Source organism: Myxocyprinus asiaticus, chromosome 24 (assembly GCF_019703515.2).
Source record: "Myxocyprinus asiaticus isolate MX2 ecotype Aquarium Trade chromosome 24, UBuf_Myxa_2, whole genome shotgun sequence".
NCBI classification, from domain to species: Eukaryota; Metazoa; Chordata; class Actinopteri; order Cypriniformes; family Catostomidae; genus Myxocyprinus; species Myxocyprinus asiaticus.
Genome location: NC_059367.1, coordinates 41992070 through 42009822, shown reverse-complemented (window position 1 = coordinate 42009822; position 17753 = coordinate 41992070). Strand labels below are relative to the sequence as shown.

General features: G+C 40.2%; 1 protein-coding gene across 4 annotated transcripts in view; it reads right to left on the bottom strand.

Moving 5' to 3' along the window:
• The window catches only part of LOC127415186 (cytosolic acyl coenzyme A thioester hydrolase-like), a 153010-nt gene that overhangs the window by 25299 nt on the left and 109958 nt on the right, over positions 1-17753 (bottom strand). For all 4 annotated transcript variants that reach the window (XM_051653819.1, XM_051653821.1, XM_051653820.1 and 1 more), the window contains one exon: positions 15919-16103. In XM_051653819.1, the coding sequence (XP_051509779.1) occupies positions 15919-16103 (185 nt within the window). The remainder of the gene's footprint in view (positions 1-15918; positions 16104-17753) is intronic.

Below are 17753 nucleotides of genomic sequence, written 5' to 3'. Positions count from 1 at the left end.
TATATATATATATATATATATATATATATATACACACACACACACATACAGGTGCATCTCAATAAATTAGAATGTTGTGGTAAAGTTCATTTATTTCAGTAATTCAACTCAAATTGTGAAACTCGTGTATTAAATAAATTCAGTGCACACAGACTGAAGTAGTTTAAGTCTTTGGTTCTTTTAATTGTGATGATTTTGGCTCACATTTAACAAAAACCCACCAATTCACTATCTCAAAAATTAGAATACATCATAAGACCAATAAAAAAAACATTTTTAGTGAATTGTTGGCCTTCTGGAAAGTATGTTCATTTACTGTATATGTACTCAATACTTGGTAGGGGCTCCTTTTGCTTTAATTACTGCCTCAATTCGGCGTGGCATGGAGGTGATCAGTTTGTGGCACTGCTGAGGTGGTATGGAAGCCCAGGTTTCTTTGACAGTGGCCTTCAGCTCATCTGCATTTTTTGGTCTCTTGTTTCTCATTTTCCTCTTGACAATACCCCATAGATTCTCTATGGGGTTCAGGTCTGGTGAGTTTGCTGGCCAGTCAAGCACACCAACACCATGGTCATTTAAACAACTTTTGGTGCTTTTGGCAGTGTGGGCAGGTGCCAAATCCTGCTGGAAAATGAAATCAGCATCTTTAAAAAGCTGGTCAGCAGAAGGAAGCATGAAGTGCTCCAAAATTTCTTGGTAAACGGGTGCAGTGACTTTGGTTTTCAAACAACACAATGGACCAACACCAGCAGATGACATTGCACCCCAAATCATCACAGACTGTGGAAACTTAACACTGGACTTCAAGCAAGTTGTGCTATGAGCTTCTCCACCCTTCCTCCAGACTCTAGGACCTTGGTTTCCAAATGAAATACAAAACTTGCTCTCATCTGAAAAGAGGACTTTGGACCACTGGGTAACAGTCCAGTTCTTCTTCTCCTTAGCCCAGGTAAGACGCCTCTGATGTTGTCTGTGGTTCAGGAGTGGCTTAACAAGAGGAATATGACAACTGTAGCCAAATTCCTTGACATGTCTGTGTGTGGTGGCTCTTGATGCCTTGACCCCAGCCTCAGTCCATTCCTTGTGAAGTTCACCCAAATTCTTGAATCGATTTTGCTTGACAATCATAAGGCTGCGGTTCTCTTGGTTGGTTGTGCATCTTTTTCTTCCACACTTTTTCCTTCCACTCAACTTCCTGTTAACTTGGATACAGCACTCTGTGAACAGCCAGCTTCTTTGGCAATGAATGTTTGTGGCTTACCCTCCTTGTGAAGGGTGTCAATGATTGTCTTCTGGTCAACTGTCAGATCAGCAGTCTTCCCCATGATTGTGTAGCCTTGTGAACCAAACTGAGAGACCATTTTGAAGGCTCAGGAAACCTTTGCAGGTGTTTTGAGTTGATTAGCTGATTGGCATGTCACCATATTCTAATTTTTTGAGATAGTGAATTGGTGGGTTTTTGTTAAATGTGAGCCAAAATCATCACAATTAAAAGAACCAAAGACTTAAACTACTTCAGTCTGTGTGCATTGAATTTATTTAATACACGAGTTTCACAATTTGAGTTGAATTACTGAAATAAATGAACTTTTCCACGACATTCTAATTTATTGAGATGCACCTGTATATATAGAGTTAAGTGCAGAAATTTGCATACCCCTTTTGTTTTATAAGTTTCCACACCCCTATAGTAAATCATAGTAAATCACTACCTTTCAGAAGCTACACAACACAACATTTACTCTAATTTACACAAATCATTCTGTTCAAAAGTTTGCACCCCCTTGGTTCTTCTTGTGTTGCCTTCTTGAGCATCATTGAAAGTTTGCACATTTTGTAATAGTTGTGTCCCTCAATTGTCCTGAGTGTGAAAAGCTGGATCTCAACATCATATAGCCGCTGAAGAACTCAAATGTGCAGAAGATGCTGGGAAACCAAAGAATGTACAGTAGTTGGAGGACTTTTCTTAAGAAAAGACACCGTCACTGCTCACGACAAAGCAGGGACTCTTGACAATTATTACACAAACAGTTAATGATCTTCAAAAAAGGAACACATCCATCATATTAAGAACCAAGGGAATGTAAACTTTTGAACAGGATCATTTGTATAAATTCAGTTACTATTTTGTTATGTCACTGTGAAATGGCACTGTGCTCCAGGTTATATGCCCACAATGACTCGTGAATCAGAGGCAGGGCATCAAGCTCCAACTACCAATAGATTGCTGTGATTTTATAAGGCTTCAGAGATCGTCACTCCTGAGACGATCTCTGTCTACTGACGCAATGTCGAACCTTGAAAGGTAACCATGGTTATTATATGGACATTACAGTATTACTGTAATAAATCAATGGTTAATTGTATCAAAATCAAGATTTCAATAAAAATAAAACATGTTTACTACATTTATGGTTACTACAATGCTACTATAGTAAAAACATGGTTAATTTTCATAAGGGTTAAATTAGGGATGTTGCAATTATATGGTTTCATATATTAACTGCAATTAAAAATGTCACGGTTAATTTAACCATAAGAATTAAGAATCTACTGTTAAATCCATGAAATGTTTTATTTACAAGTGGCAAAAACATTATATATATATATCTTCTTCTTCTTTTGGCTGCTCCCGTTAGGGGTCCCCACAGCGGACCATCCATGATCCGCATATTTGACTTGGCACAGGTTTTTTTTATGCCAGATGCCCTTCCTGACGCAACCCCCAGTGGCTGGGGGACTCTCACTCACACCTACGGGGCAATTTAGAGTCTCCAATTCACTTAACCTGCATGTTTTTGAACTTGTGGGGGAAACAGGAGCACCCGGAGGAAACCCACGCGAACACAGGGAGAACATGCAAACTCCACACAGAAATGCCCAGTTGAGCCAGGACTCGAACATGGGACCTTCTTAAAAATATAATATAAACGTTTTTTTGGTGTAAGCCTAATTGTGAATTTCTTGTTACAATGTGACAAAAGTAGCATTTTGTGACGCTACAGCACTACATGTTGGAAAATGTAGCTTGTTACTGGAAAAGCTACACTACTGTGAAAATAGCTGAGCTACTGTCACACTACTGAAAAATTCTGTTGAGTTAATAGCATTGCAACTTTTAGTTAACACTCCCCAAAACTGGTTGCTTGTTACTAATAGGATCTACTTAAAATAAGGCAAATTATTTAAAAATCTAATTTTATTTACAATTTGTGTGAAGTTATTGACATAGCATGGTTGTGACATGGCTGTGTGTGGCCTTTTATTGACCTCATATCAAGGGACAAATGGAAAGAGGACCTTCAGAATAAAGGCTGACTTTGGTATTTCCTGATTTTATGAATGCTTTCATATATATGTGACAAAGTTGACAAAATGTTTTGGACACAACTTTGAAAAATTGTACCTCTTCCTTCGGTCTGGAAATAGTAATGATTCATTAAAAGATACATATTTATATTTCTGTTTTACTTCAGTTTAAAAAATGGTTTTAGGGGTAGGAAGTGATTAAATAAAGCAAATTTGTCTGACTAATTTTAAAGTTGCTATTTTTTAAACTAATAGCAGGTAAACATTTTTGCATTGAACCAAAGCACAGTCATTCATGACCATAACAAGTCTATTTATTCTTTTTTTTATTATTATTTGCATGTCTACAATTTTTACGCATCAAAATCATTTCCCCACAAATGACAACAAAGCATATACACTCACTGAGCACTTTATTAGGAACACTATACTAATACTGGGTAGGACCACCCTTTGCTCTCAAAACAGCCTCAATTCTTTGTGGCATGGATTCCACAAGATGTTAGAAACATTACTTTGAGATTCTGGTTCACGTTGACATGATTGCATCACACAATTTCTGCAGATTTGTCAATGGCACATTCATGCTGCAAATCTCCCATTCTACCACATCCCAAAGGTGTTCTATTGGATTCAGATCAGATGACTGGGAAGGCCACTGAAGAACAGTGAACTCATTGTCATGTTCATGAAACCAGTTTGAGAAGACCTTTGCTTTGTGTCATGCTGGAAGTAGCCATTAGAGGATGGGTAAACTGTGGACATGAAGGGATGCACATGGTCAGAAAAAATACTCAAAAAGGCTGTCGCATTTAAGCGATGATTAATTTGGTATTAACGGGCCCAAAGTGTATACCAAGAAAACATTCCCTACACCATTACACCACTGCCACCAGCCTGGACTGTTGACACAAGACAGGTTGGGTCCATAAATTCATGCTGTTGGCACCAAATTATGACCCTACCATCTGTGTGCCTCAGCAAAAATCGAGATTCATCAGACCAGGCTACGTTTTTCCAGTCTTCAACTGTCCAGTTTTGGTGAGCCTGTGCCCACTGCAGCTTTAGCTTTTTGTTCTTGGCTGACAGAAGTGGAAGCCGACGTGGTCTTCTGCTGTTGTAGCCCATCCGCCTCAAGGTTCGATGTGTTGTGCTTTCTGAGATGCTATTCTGCTCACTACATGTTATCTGAGTTACCGTAGCCTTTCTGTCAGGTCAAACCAGTCTGGCCATTCTCCGTTGACCACCACCATTGGCACCGTTCTGAGTAAACTCTAGAGACTATTGTGCGTAACAAAATCACAGGAGATCAACAGATACAGAAATTCTTAAAACCAGCCCATCTGGCACCAACAATGATGCCACGGTCGAAATCACTGAGATCACATTTTTTCCCCATTCTGATGGTTGATGTGAACATTAACTGAAGTTCCTGTCCTGTATCTCCATAATTTTATGCATTTCACTGCTGCCACACCATTGGCTGATTAGATAATCGCATTAATAAGTAGGTGTAAAGGTGTTCCTTATAAAGTGCTAAGTGAGTGTATATCGTATCACGTTACAGTCAGTCTTAAAAGGAAAGAAAACCTACTAAAGCAGTCTCGTGCTTAAATTAGTGCTCATTGGCTTTGAAAGGGAGAGACGTCAGTGAACGAGAAATATAAGTCAGTGTAAGGAAGTGAACGAGAAAGATTCATTCACTTAAAAGATTCTTTCACGTACTAAACATCACTACTCATGAATGTGAGAGCAGCTCTGTTAGTTGTGTATTGACAGGTGCACAGTATGGCTCTTATACGTTTTCAGTGGGGACCGGAGAATGCCAGCACCTGCAGAGCTCACCTTCTTTCAGCAGCATATCTGAGCTGTCTTTACATGTCTGCTTACAGCCAAAATGATTGATTGGCCTTCTGTTAAAGATGCATGTCTGCATTCGGCCAATCTTATGCTAATGCCTTATTTGTCGCATATGGCATGTGTTCATATGGGTCTTGGGGTGCATAATTTGTTATAAATGGAACTTTATCATTAGCAGATATTAGTTATCTTTAACATTCATTATGAGCCATAATATTTATTAGCTAAAAACTGATTTGATGTGGTTTGTGTGTACAACTGAGTGATATATTGAATATTGACGGTATGAATGTGATATTAAACTACACAACATTGTGAAAACTGTGATGTACAATTGTAGTTCTGAAGTGAACCTTCCTTCAAGCAAGGGATATGGGCAATATTAGCCAAAAAAGTGTGCATGGATTAACACTTTAAAAATCTCCTGGAATTAGTAGACCATTTGGGCAACTTTGGCATACCTTTTAAACATACTATGATTTGAGACACTACTTCTCATCTCACATACTATTTAGAATGGATAGTAAGCACATTGAGACGCAGGGTAGGTTGACATTTCTTTAGGTAAACTCAATCTGTTTACCAAAATATGAAGCACTGCCCCAGTGGCTGAAGCAGGTAGTGATTTTGAATGTAAGAGCATGTGTGTGTCATAGGTGAAATACCCACAGAGAGGCACCAAAAGCCAGATGTTTTTAGCTGTAAATGATTAAATGCTTTGAAGAGAAATGCACATTTTTTTTTACTTTAACCCCAAACCCAAACCCCCACCCTAAACCTAACTGTCAGTGGAGTAAAAATGTATTCTTAGAGGGAAAATAGAACACTGTTAAATTTGCGATAAAAAAATAAAAATAAAAATGGCAGCTGTGGTTGCCAGAAATTCACCGTAATAAATATGGTGACCATGTTTCAGGCTTTACGGGATGTAAATTTGATTTCTGTATATTTTACAGTGCATTACCATTTATATTATTAAATGATATAAACGTAATAATTTGAGCTTCTGAAACTGTAAAAATCTGCTTTTCACTTTATAATGTATTGTTACTCACCATAGTAATTACAAAAAGGCACATGATGACATGAAGTTCATCAATAGTGGCTTTTCCAAGAGCAATGACCAATAAACATGTAGAGACAGTGCTCAGTGTCACTCACACAAACACTAAACACCATCAGCATGTGAAATTAAAATAATGCAATAAACATGAACTAAACTACTTCAAATATAACACAGAACACCCCAATGTACATAACTGATATTGAAAATAAGAAGAAACATAACTATTCCCATAAATATTGAAATGTGATTGGTCACACAGGGAATTCTGGAAATGCACAATTGTTTTTTACTGTAATTTTAAAAATAATTTACTGTAAAGTACATGTACTCTCTTGTTAAACATAATATACATTTTTACCATTAATTGTACTGTAAAATTATACATTTTACATTTAAAAAAATCATTTTTACAACATTTAAACATAAAATTACATTGTCTTTTTTAATGTATTATTATTTTTTACCGTATATTTTATGGTAACTACCTGTTAACCATTTTTTTTTTTTTTTTACTGTAGCATTTTTACAGTGTTTTACAATTAAAATTACGGACATTTTTTAAAGTGAACCTCTGAATCAAGCTCGTCACTGTTAATGCTAACACAATTACTTCCTGGTTTCATATGGGACAAGAACCCAGGTTATACACTATCAGTCATGCCACAGGAGAGGGTAAAGACACTTGAACTGATGCAAACATTTCTAATGGGAGATGGCACTTGTCAGTAACTCTGCAGAATGGGGCTGATGTCAGGGTACTGGAACATTTGATAGCAACATGTTGAGTTTCCATGCGATCATGTTGTTTCACGACCATTCTTTGTCTCACGATTAGCAAGTACAGAATGTGATCAGACAGAGGCGTTTTGATAGCATCTCTGACTTAAACTTTTGACCAAATTTGTGATTATTTGTGATTCTACACAAATATGTTAATGTGGTTTATCTGCCACAGTGTCAAAGATACTTTCTTTTTCAAAATCCATTTGTCCCCTTAGTTTGAATGGGCCTGACGCAAATAATCTATTTTAGCTGCCGAGATGCAGAAATATCTGTGAGATTCCCAGAGTGACTCTGAATAACAGCTGACCTGAAAACTCCCATGAGAAAACTGAAATATGGTGAGAATTAACTGGAATAATGCACCAAGGAATATCCAGGTATGTCGGATATTGAAGATGGATTTCCACTCATAAGGCGAACACAAATATTCAACTGTTCCTCATGGCTTCCTGGGTTGGAACCTGCTTTCATTTAAAGGAATATTTTATTTATTTATTTATTTTTAGTTTAGTAATACTTTAGTTTTTCACGACTATTTTCCATCATCTCTCTGACCCTTTGATTTAAAGAGGCTGATTTTTCTACTGTATCTTTAAGACTTTTATATATAAATGACCTCCGTTATGATAACCTCTGCATGTCAGTGTAGTTCACACTGTTGCTCACCGGGGCGGGCAAAGTTGCCGGATACTGAGCACGTGGGTGTCTTGTGTTCACGGCGTAAATCAAATATGATGTCTACATCGATAACACTAAACCTTTTTGGTTCTTGCACATAAGATCATGGCATTTGGTTACGAGATGCAATGAAAACCAATGAGGTTTGATGTTATCGACTTAGCCGCTATATTTTATTTACACAGTGTGGCGGGTTAGCAAGAGACAGACACAGTGGGTGTGGCGTCAAGCCTCAGAGAGGCGTTTATTGGCAATAATAATAAACATAAAATGTCCAAAAAAGGGAATAAAGTGTCCTTGAGGGAATTAGTTTCCAAAATAAAGGGGAATCTGGCATCCTCGCGGTGAAAGGGGGCGTCGTGCAAGGATGGGGAGTACTCACAGGCGGATCCAGGATGTGGGTGGGGTCTGACGGCTGCAAGTGCTCCCCTCCATAGTCCGTGGCACGATGGGCGACGGCTCTGTTGGCATCTGCTCACCATCCGCTGCCCAAACGATACTTATTCATTTTGCACCTCTTCTCTTCTCCTGCCCAACTCCCGTTGAGGGGCTGGCTGAATGACAGCCCTAAGAAGTGGGGCGATGATGATGAGAGGGAGGAGTGAGTTGTTCCACCACATCCCCCCACCCCCAAGCGTAGCCCCGTCGGCACCTCCTCCCATGCTCCTATCCAATCATGGAGTTGTGATGCATGCTTCAATCCTGTCATGCGCCTGGCTGAAGGTTGGCTCTAAGAGATGGAGCGACGATGACAAGAGGGAGGGGCAGATCACTCTGCCACATCCCCGCCCCCTTCTTGGAGAGCGATAACGTGCTGTACTTAACAGTGAATAACAGTCAGCATGTGGGGTTCAATCCCCACAGCCACCACCATTGTGTTCTTGAGCAAGGTACTTAACTCCAGGTTGCTCCAGGGGAATTGTCCCTGTAATAAGTGTACTGTAAGTCGCTTTGGATACTGCCAAATGCGTAAATGTAACTGTACTACTTTTACTGTGGTTTAATGGTGTTTTTTGGCCTTTTTGAGCTTGACAGACCTGAGTCACTATTCACTTTTATATTATGGCAAATAAATCCTTCAACTTTTGTGTTCCACATAGGAAAGTCAAATGGGTTTGAAACAACATGAGGGTATGTAAATAATGACAGAATTTAGATTTTTCAGTGAACTATCCCTTTACACCATTCTTTTATCAGGGAAAGGTCATAAACTGTCTGAGCAAACACTGATTGGCACAGGTAGTCCTCTATCATATTGAGACTATCTCTCCACTCCATTACATATTCTATAATGTATGTAAGGGTAATTGACCCACTGGATGTGATGACATGGATACTCTTTAAGACACACCAGCTGTGCTGGTCACTCCTTAATTAGTGCCCTATAAAACACCCTATGCAGCATGAAATCATTGCTTCATTGATCTCAACTTTGGTTGCAGAATATGGAAGCTCTATTTTCTTCGCTCTGTGTGTTATCCACTTGCTGTGTAAGATTTGGTGTCTATCTTTGGCAGCCTCCCAGGATTGCTGTAGTGAAGTTTCTTATATTGGGATAAAGAAGGGTGATCGAAGTAGTTCGAATAGGCATATTACAAACAGAGGCATAGCTAATGCACTTAGGAGCATCTTCGCGCTCTTACTACTCAAACAGGAAGAGCCGGGTGAACTTCTCTCATCTCATTGACTTGTCCCATGTCTCTGGTGTGCTGTGAAGTGGCTAATACAATCAGATACAGTGTCGAGTGTTGACTAATTTGCAATTCCATAGCAACACTGGTCCTGGCAGTGTAAACACGGAAGCGTGTCACTTCCAGCTTGAGTTTGAAAGACCGGAGTTCGATTCCGCTCGTGCAGTAGAAAATAAATAATAATGAAGATAAATAAATAAATAAAATATAAATAGATATAGTTATGGCACATGGAAGCGTGTCACATCCGGGTTGAGTTTGAAAGACTGGAGTTCGATTCCGCTCGTGCAGTACAAAATAAATAATAATGAAGATAAATAAATAAATAAATATAAATAGATATAGTTATGGCACATGTTTGTGGAGCTTGCAATGTTGCACTGCCGGTAGAAGATGGGCATGATAGGTGTGTTGCATGCTTGTGTTATGATCATGCACTAAGGGCTCGAGAGGACCCGTCATCATGCATGGACTGATTTATTTTACCCTTATGTACAAGGGAGGCTCATTTCCACTTCTTTGGTGGTAAACATTCACAGTCCCCTCCTCAGGTAGAGTGACCGAAGCACATGAGACGGGACTCTATTAGTGAGGGCTCTTCTTATGCCGGATCAACCGCTGCTTATTTTCAAATAGGGGACCCCTTTTTCCTGGTACAGCAGAGGAGGACATAGATGTATTTAACTTTGTTCCCCTCAGATGATGAAGAGGGACTTGTGGCAGAACAGTATGCTGAAGAGACCGCAGAGGCAGGGGTACCATCCTTATCTTTTCGAATAAAAGAGGTTATTGGCAAAGCGGCCAAGGCTTAGGATATCCCTGTATCTGATAACATTTGTGATCCCCCTTCGAGATTTGAAGAGGAGAAGGAGGCTCTGCCTAGCCCTGTTAGGGTACCTCTCCTCCCAGGCTGTGACGAAAGCAGTTTGCCGCTCCCACAAACAGAACAAATTAGTTGGGGGCAGAACAAATTCGTTTTGGGCCATTGCCCTCAGCAGACTAACTGTTGGTGGCCTTCGTGTCCCACTCATCAATCAGTTTTGGGCAGGGCAGGCTGTCCCAGCAAGAACTGCAGAGTCATGGATGGTTTGCTATCAAAAATGCATAAAGCCATGGCAGTTCAGACAAAGCTGGCAAACATGGGTGCCATTCTCTCATTATACCTGCATGAACTGTGCCATAAGGCCCATGTGGAGCAGGAGGTACTTAGTTTGCTGGATGATCTTAGAGAAGTTTCCTCCTTGCTTCCAACTGTGTTGAAAAAACAATCAGAGGCAGCAGGAAAGGCCATGGCATCCCTCTAGGTGGTGAGATGTCACTTGTGTCTGTCACAGTCTCAGCTCTAGCAGCATGACCGTGAGTGTCTCTCTAGGCTGCCTGTTGAGCCTTCTGCCATGTTTGGGCAAGATGCACTCTGTTTAGTACAGCAGGCCCAGGGGGCCCATTGGTATGCTAGTGAGCTCTCAGGCACACTTGGTCAGTGAAGAGGTAGCTATAGACCAAGACAGACTCAGCCCCAGGATCTCCCAGGCCAGTCCCAGTAGGGTCCCAGACACTTTAGACCCCAGCTTGAGTCAGCTGCAGGCAGAAGGCTCAGCGGCAGGGTAAGAAGGAGGGCAGTAGGAGCCAAGGGCTCTCGCTCCTGATTGTGCATGGGAATCAGGCTGCCTTCACTCCACCACCATACAGGTTACAACATGGGCAGCACTGAGACCAAACCCCTGGGTCCTTTCAACTATGACTCAGGGGTACCAGTTGCAGTTCTCTTGTGCACCTCCTCTGACAAGGGTTCCTCCACAGTCTATGGCAATAAATCCACAGCACAAAGAATTACTGAGGGCAGAGCTCATTTCGCTCCTCAAAAAAGGGGCCATCAGGGAGGTGGAGAAGGGTGACCAGCAGGCCAGATTCTTCTCTCATTATTTCCTTATTCCCAAACAAGATGGGGGCCTATGACCAATATTGAACCTGAGGAGGCTAAACAAATACCCTTGGCCCCTAAAATGCAAGATGCTGACAGTTCCAAGGGTATGGTGGGCAATAAACCAAGGCAACTGGTTTGCCACCATCGAGCTCAAAGATGCCTATTTTCAGATACCTATTTGGAGGTTTGTTTTGTGGGCAAGATCATCGAATACGGAGTCCTCCCCTTTGGTAATGCCTGGCTCCCCGGACATTCACACAAGATGCATGGATGCTGTCCTTGCACCTCTTCTGCATCTAAGCATCAGAATTTTGAATTATCTAGACAATTGGTTGGTCTGTGCCCAGACAGAACAGATGTGCCGGCATCCCGTGTCTGTGCTACTGGAGCATATCCAATACATGGGTCTATGTCTAAATATGAAAAAGAGCAAGTCACTCAATTTCTGGGTTTAATTCTAGATTCAGGAAGGCTATGGTGACTTTGACCTCAGTGAGACAGGAGGCCATCAAAGCATGCCTCTCTCACTTTCAAAGGGGAGCGAGAGTCAGCTGTGGGTTGTGTTGGTCCGAATGGACAGCACAGTAGCCACAGCTTATATCAACAGGCAGGGACCCCTTGGTTCTCCTCTCTTGTGTTGATTAGCACACAAACTATTGATATGGGCTCAAGTGCAGTTCCTGTCCCTAAGGGATGTACATGTGCGAGGGTCTACAAATGTAGCGGCAGATCAGCTATACGGGGGGGGGCACAAACCCAGAGGAATGGAGGGTTCACCCTGAGGTGGTTGCAGATATCTGATGCTGATTCGGGCCAGCAGTGGCAGACCTGTTTGCCTCCAGGGAGTCAACACACTGCCCGCTATTCTTCTCCATAAAGAGGGACAAGATGCCTTGGCACACCAGTGGCCTTGGGGCCAGCTATATGCTTTCCCCCCAATCAGCATTCTCCAACCTCTTCTTCTTGGTGGCCCCAAACTGGCCCCACATGGCCTGGTTCTCAGACATTCCGCCTCTATTACATGGGACACCCTGGGAACTCCCAGTCAGGAGGGACCTACTGTCTCAGGCATGAGGCCTTCTGTTTCATCCCTTCCCTCAGGGTCTCAATCTATGGGCCTGACCCCTTAAAGGGCCGGGTTCATAGCTATGGGAATCCCTGAAAGAAGAGTTAAGACTATGGAGGATGTGCAAGCACCTTGAACAAGGGCAGCTTATTCTTTTAAATGGGGGGTTTTCAGAGCTGGTGTAAAATGCATAAGATGAATCCCCTCACATCTACAGCCTGTGGTATACTGCAGTTTTTTCAGGAGCAATCTCCCACCACCCTCAGAGGCATGTTGGCTGCAATTAAAGATGCTCAGGTGGGGTACCATAGGCTATCGGAGCACTGTTGTGGCCTGATTTAACAATTCCTCAAGGGTGCTTGAAGAGGCGCAGCATGTAAAATAAGACCTATCGTGCCCCAGTGGGATTTAAATTGGGTTCTAGAGGCATTGCAGCACCCTCCCTTCGAGCCCCTCAAGTCTGTGGACTTGATATGGCTGTCACTCAAGACGGCTTTTCTCCTGGCAGTGACCTCTGCTAAGAGAACTGGAGAGCTCCAGGCTCTCTCGGTCCATCACACCTGCTGTGGGATCATGCCAGATGATGCAGGGGTAATCCTGCACCCTAATCCAACCTTCCTTCTGAAAGTGCTGTCTGACATGCATTTATTGAGCTCCGTCCTTTCCTTCTTCCCCAAGAGGAGGAGGAGACTGAGCGAAAACAGTCGCTGCTTTGGTCAGTGAGAACACTGTCAGTGTATATGCAGCGTACAAAGGTATTTAGACATACTGATCAGTTGTTTGTGTGCTTCAAGCCAGAGTGTCAATGTTATCACATTGGATTGTGGAGACAATACAACGGGCATACAAGGAGACGGAAAGTTATCAGGGGTACGGGCACACTCAACACGAGGGGTTGTGACTTCATGGGCTTTGTGGTGGGGTACCTCTCTAAAAGAGATTTGCACAGCAGCCATGTGGTCATCTCTGTCTACGTTTACCAAATTCTACCAATTATACGTTGTAACCAGCCCCTCATTTGGGGGAGTTGGTGTTAGGAGCAACAAAAAGTTAACTGTATCAACTGAGCTGGGCTCAGGCCAGACTGTGTTATTTATGGACTGGTAGGGATGGGATCTTCATTCCTCCCTCACAGTCCTTGTGTCTTGCAGGGAGGACAAGCCTTTCTGCTTGGGATTACAGTTTTTTGCACCGTCCCCTCGCAGGGGTCTTAAAGAGTTCCCCATACATATAGAATATGTAACTGAGTGGAGAGATAGTCTCTTCACTCAGAGAACAAAGGTTACATCGTAACCAAACTATTTGTTTCCATTACCCTGATTTCACTCTGCATCTAACCTTTACAGCCGTTCTTACAAGCTTATCCAATGTGCAAATGAAATTTTATCAATAATTTGCATTTCCATCAGCTATATTGGCTAAACATTTTTTCGTAACAAAAAAACCCTTTGAAGGAAACATAACTACAGTCAGATGCACTGTGATCCTGCAGGACAATAATTTCTCTCTCTGTGTTGATGTATTTCCTACTTTCCTACAGTAGTGGACCACAGAGCTCTCTGAAACTCTCTGTTTGCTTGCGACTGAAAACAAAGGCTCACTGCTCAGTCTGCAGTTAATTACTTTACAGGCAGCGATTTATATATGAAGGCAACTCACAAGGACATTAGTTTTAGACAGCCATCCAAGGCACCATAACGTCATGCCTAATGGTCTAAAACAAACTCAAGTGTGCTTTATTTACTGGCTTTCAAACGCTTCCTCAGATGCCAACCTCTGAACCGCAGACAAGTACAGTATGTTGCCTTAAAAAATTTGCCTTATGAAGGCATCTCAACAGACAGGATGCTACACAAATATTGGATTTGGACATGCCTTGATGCCTTCCTAACTCCAATTACAGGCTGCGAAGGAAGCATTTTTCAGCTTTCAGGATGCAGCTTATATAAAAGATACTTAAGGCCTGGCCAAAGTTATTGATCACTGCTACTGTTTTGCCTGTGCCTTTGCAGCTAATGATGGATATGATTTCCTCCTTTTACAAAGACTCTGGCGGTTTTAAATTGCTACTCTAGCAACAGTAAAGTATTTGTGCCATATATCGTATGCATACTGTACACAGTTTGCAATTCTCTGTATGCCACCTACATTTGAATAACATACTATATGAATAACAAACTACGATAAGATATATAACGCATCAATTACACACCTAATTCATGGCTTTGCTCTTTATTTGATTGCACTGGTGCTATAAATGCTTCTTGTCTTTGCCAGTAAATGGAAAAGAGAGAAATAGCAAAATGGGTAAATTATTTCAAACTGAAATCACTTCAACACACATCACATGGTATTTACAACTTCCGACCTCGTACATAGGAACTTCCCAGGGGGACCTGAAGGAAGCATTAGTATACACATTGTCTGTATTCAGCAGAGATCCATATATGGGTGGAATGGGTGGGACATGTCCTACCACTTTTTGCTTTGGCCAAATTTGTCCCTACCACTTTTTGAAATAGCTTTCATCAGTTAAGTGTCTAATGCATGCTAAAGAACATTTCCAGTTCTTTAGCATGAGTTTCCATTTCGTTCAGGTGCATTATAAGAGGTGATACCCCCCCAAACAGTCCCCACAATTTTTTTTAAACAGAGTGACGGTATTCATGGTATTCATGGACTGCACGGATTACATCTTACATTTACCAAAAAGGGTATCTCACAATGCAATGTGTTTGATTTGACTTTCCATGTCCAGTGTTTGTATTATCAACTGGGATCTTTTTCTCAATTTTGACTAAATATTTGATCGTGCTGCCAAAAGTGTAAAATTTTGTACAAACTTGGACTTAAAGCAAAATAACCTATATTTTCTGAGATAACAGGATGCCACTCACTAAATTACAATGACATGCAATGTGATGATGTCTTGCGACAACATTTAGCCTACTAAAGTTTCAAATGTTTGTTATTGCATAATACATACTGTTTAACATACTATAGTTTTAAAAAATATTAGGTAGCATACAGTTATATTGCACAGTATGCTGTAAGAGTTAGGTAGCAAAAGACTTGATTTAATGGCAAAAAAATGTTAAGTCAACCTCCAAGATGGAAAAAAAAATAAAAAATTGTGGCTCAAGTTTTCTTTATTAGTGGTCTTTAATGTTCCTCCTTCATGACCACAGAGACATATCAAGAACTAAAATGTTCAAATAATCATTCACAGTCATCTGTACTTCCTCACATTTGGAAATAATTCAGTGCTTGAAATGTAGGTCACCTGGAATATATCCTAGATCAGTGGTTCCCAAACTTTTTCTCAAAGGACCCCTTTTTTAGCTTCACATAGGCTGGGCAACCCCATTAAAAAGCTCTAGCTATGTTGGGAAAGCCTGTTCTAGACAGCACTGGACAAAAATTTGCTATTTGGCCCGTTTTTTTTTATTTTTTTTTATCTCTTGTAAATTGTTCATAGTTCATCTCATATTGTTGTATATGTAAACTCTGATCGACAGTACATAAGCTGGGCATCACTCACCTTCAGTGGTGGTACAGGCAGAGGTTTGTTGTCCATGTCCAGGGAGATGTAGGTGAAAAAGGCTGTGACAGCCCGATATTTTCCTTTCTCAGCCTCAACCAGTGGATCAGCATCAACAAAAACCTCAATCTCCATTGACTTATTACTGGTGAAGGTCATTCGCCCAGAGACGGTAATCACACAGCCTGCAGGGGTCACAGAGAGTCATGCATTACATTTACTGATCACTATATAGTCATATTCATTCTAAGGCAGTGGACTATATGTGTCTTATAGAATAATGTGGTTAATTAAAACAGTATTCCCTTCAACTCAATATCAGCAGACTAAAGGGGGAATTCACTAAAAATGAATTGTGCCTGGTATAAGAACTTGACTACACTGCGCATTTGCATATATGCCAAGTTAAAACTCCCTTAAACAGCTTTTGATCATTTCTGGATACTTTAAATAACCTTTATTAACATAGAAATAAGGCGTGTTTGTGTGGAAATGAATGACATAATTTAAATACTTAAGATGCAGCGCTATTTCAGCAATGATTGCTCTAATTAAACAAGATTGTTAAATTAGACACAGGTTTTTGTGCTGAAATACCATAAGCTAAAGTGTTTAGTGAATGCACCCCTAAATGTTACAGTTTCCTGTATACTGTACAGTATATATGTGCTATAAAGTTTATGTATATACTAATCTTATAATCTGTTGATAATAAAACAGTTGTAAAAATGTAACAGCTTTTTCACTTTACATGTACAGTGGGGTCCAAAAATGTTGATACATTGAAATTTATTTATTTATTTATTTTATTTAAACCTGGAAATCAAAAACAAAGAATCATTATCATTTAAAATGAAGAAAAATGTAAGATTCTGCAAGTTTTTTTTTTTTTTTTTTGTTTTTTGGCCAGTCAAATGCAAGCAAATTTTAAATTGCCCATGTTAATTACTTTGTACAAAAAGGTAAGATTTCTGTGCGTCCATTGAAGCACACAACATGCTCTTTTGAACATTCTCAAATCATGCTGGATTACATGATCATCAGTTTCAATGTTTGTGGAAATACCACATATAACATATTTATAGGTATTTCATGTTGAAAAATGAAATGTATCATTAAAAACTTCACTTCAGTAGCTATACTCAAAATTATCACGTACAAAATTGCATAATAAATTATGAATAAATGATGGGACAAGATAATGTATGCTTGGACAAGACAAAGGAACTTATGGGGAAATATATTAATTGCTATTAAGAATGAATATAGTTTTAGGTCTTTTGACTATTGTTGCTATTTTGTTGTAGTTGTTTGGTAGTTGTGATTTCTGTGAAGTTCCCATTAGGTTGATAAGTGTTCTTGAAACCTGTTAAATTTAAGCCATTCCTCTCTGCTCAAATGTAAGTATTTTACAAAGGTGACAATTTATGTGTGCTAAGAAGTACTAAGAAGAATCCAATGTACTCTATGACATAACCTAAAGTCCAGTCATAATTTCCCTTTAACTGTATAACACGTGCTATAACTCAGTTTAAATAATTCAATAAAAATCAATCATACTTTAATCACAGATACATGTAAAGTCTACTTATAACTGGTTAACTAGTTCACCTTACTTGAGCATAATAAGTATGTGAAAAAGCATGCAAACCGAAGTACGATAAACTACAGTAATTCGATTTTACAGGTGTAATAGTTAACTTTCTAGAGTTCATAGCTAACACAGATAAAGTTTCCTGTCATCTTGGAGATGAGTGAATTAATGAGATGGTGGGAATTCACAGAAAAGAGGATGTGTTATTGTTGTTAAGCACGTGTGTATGTGTTGATGGAGG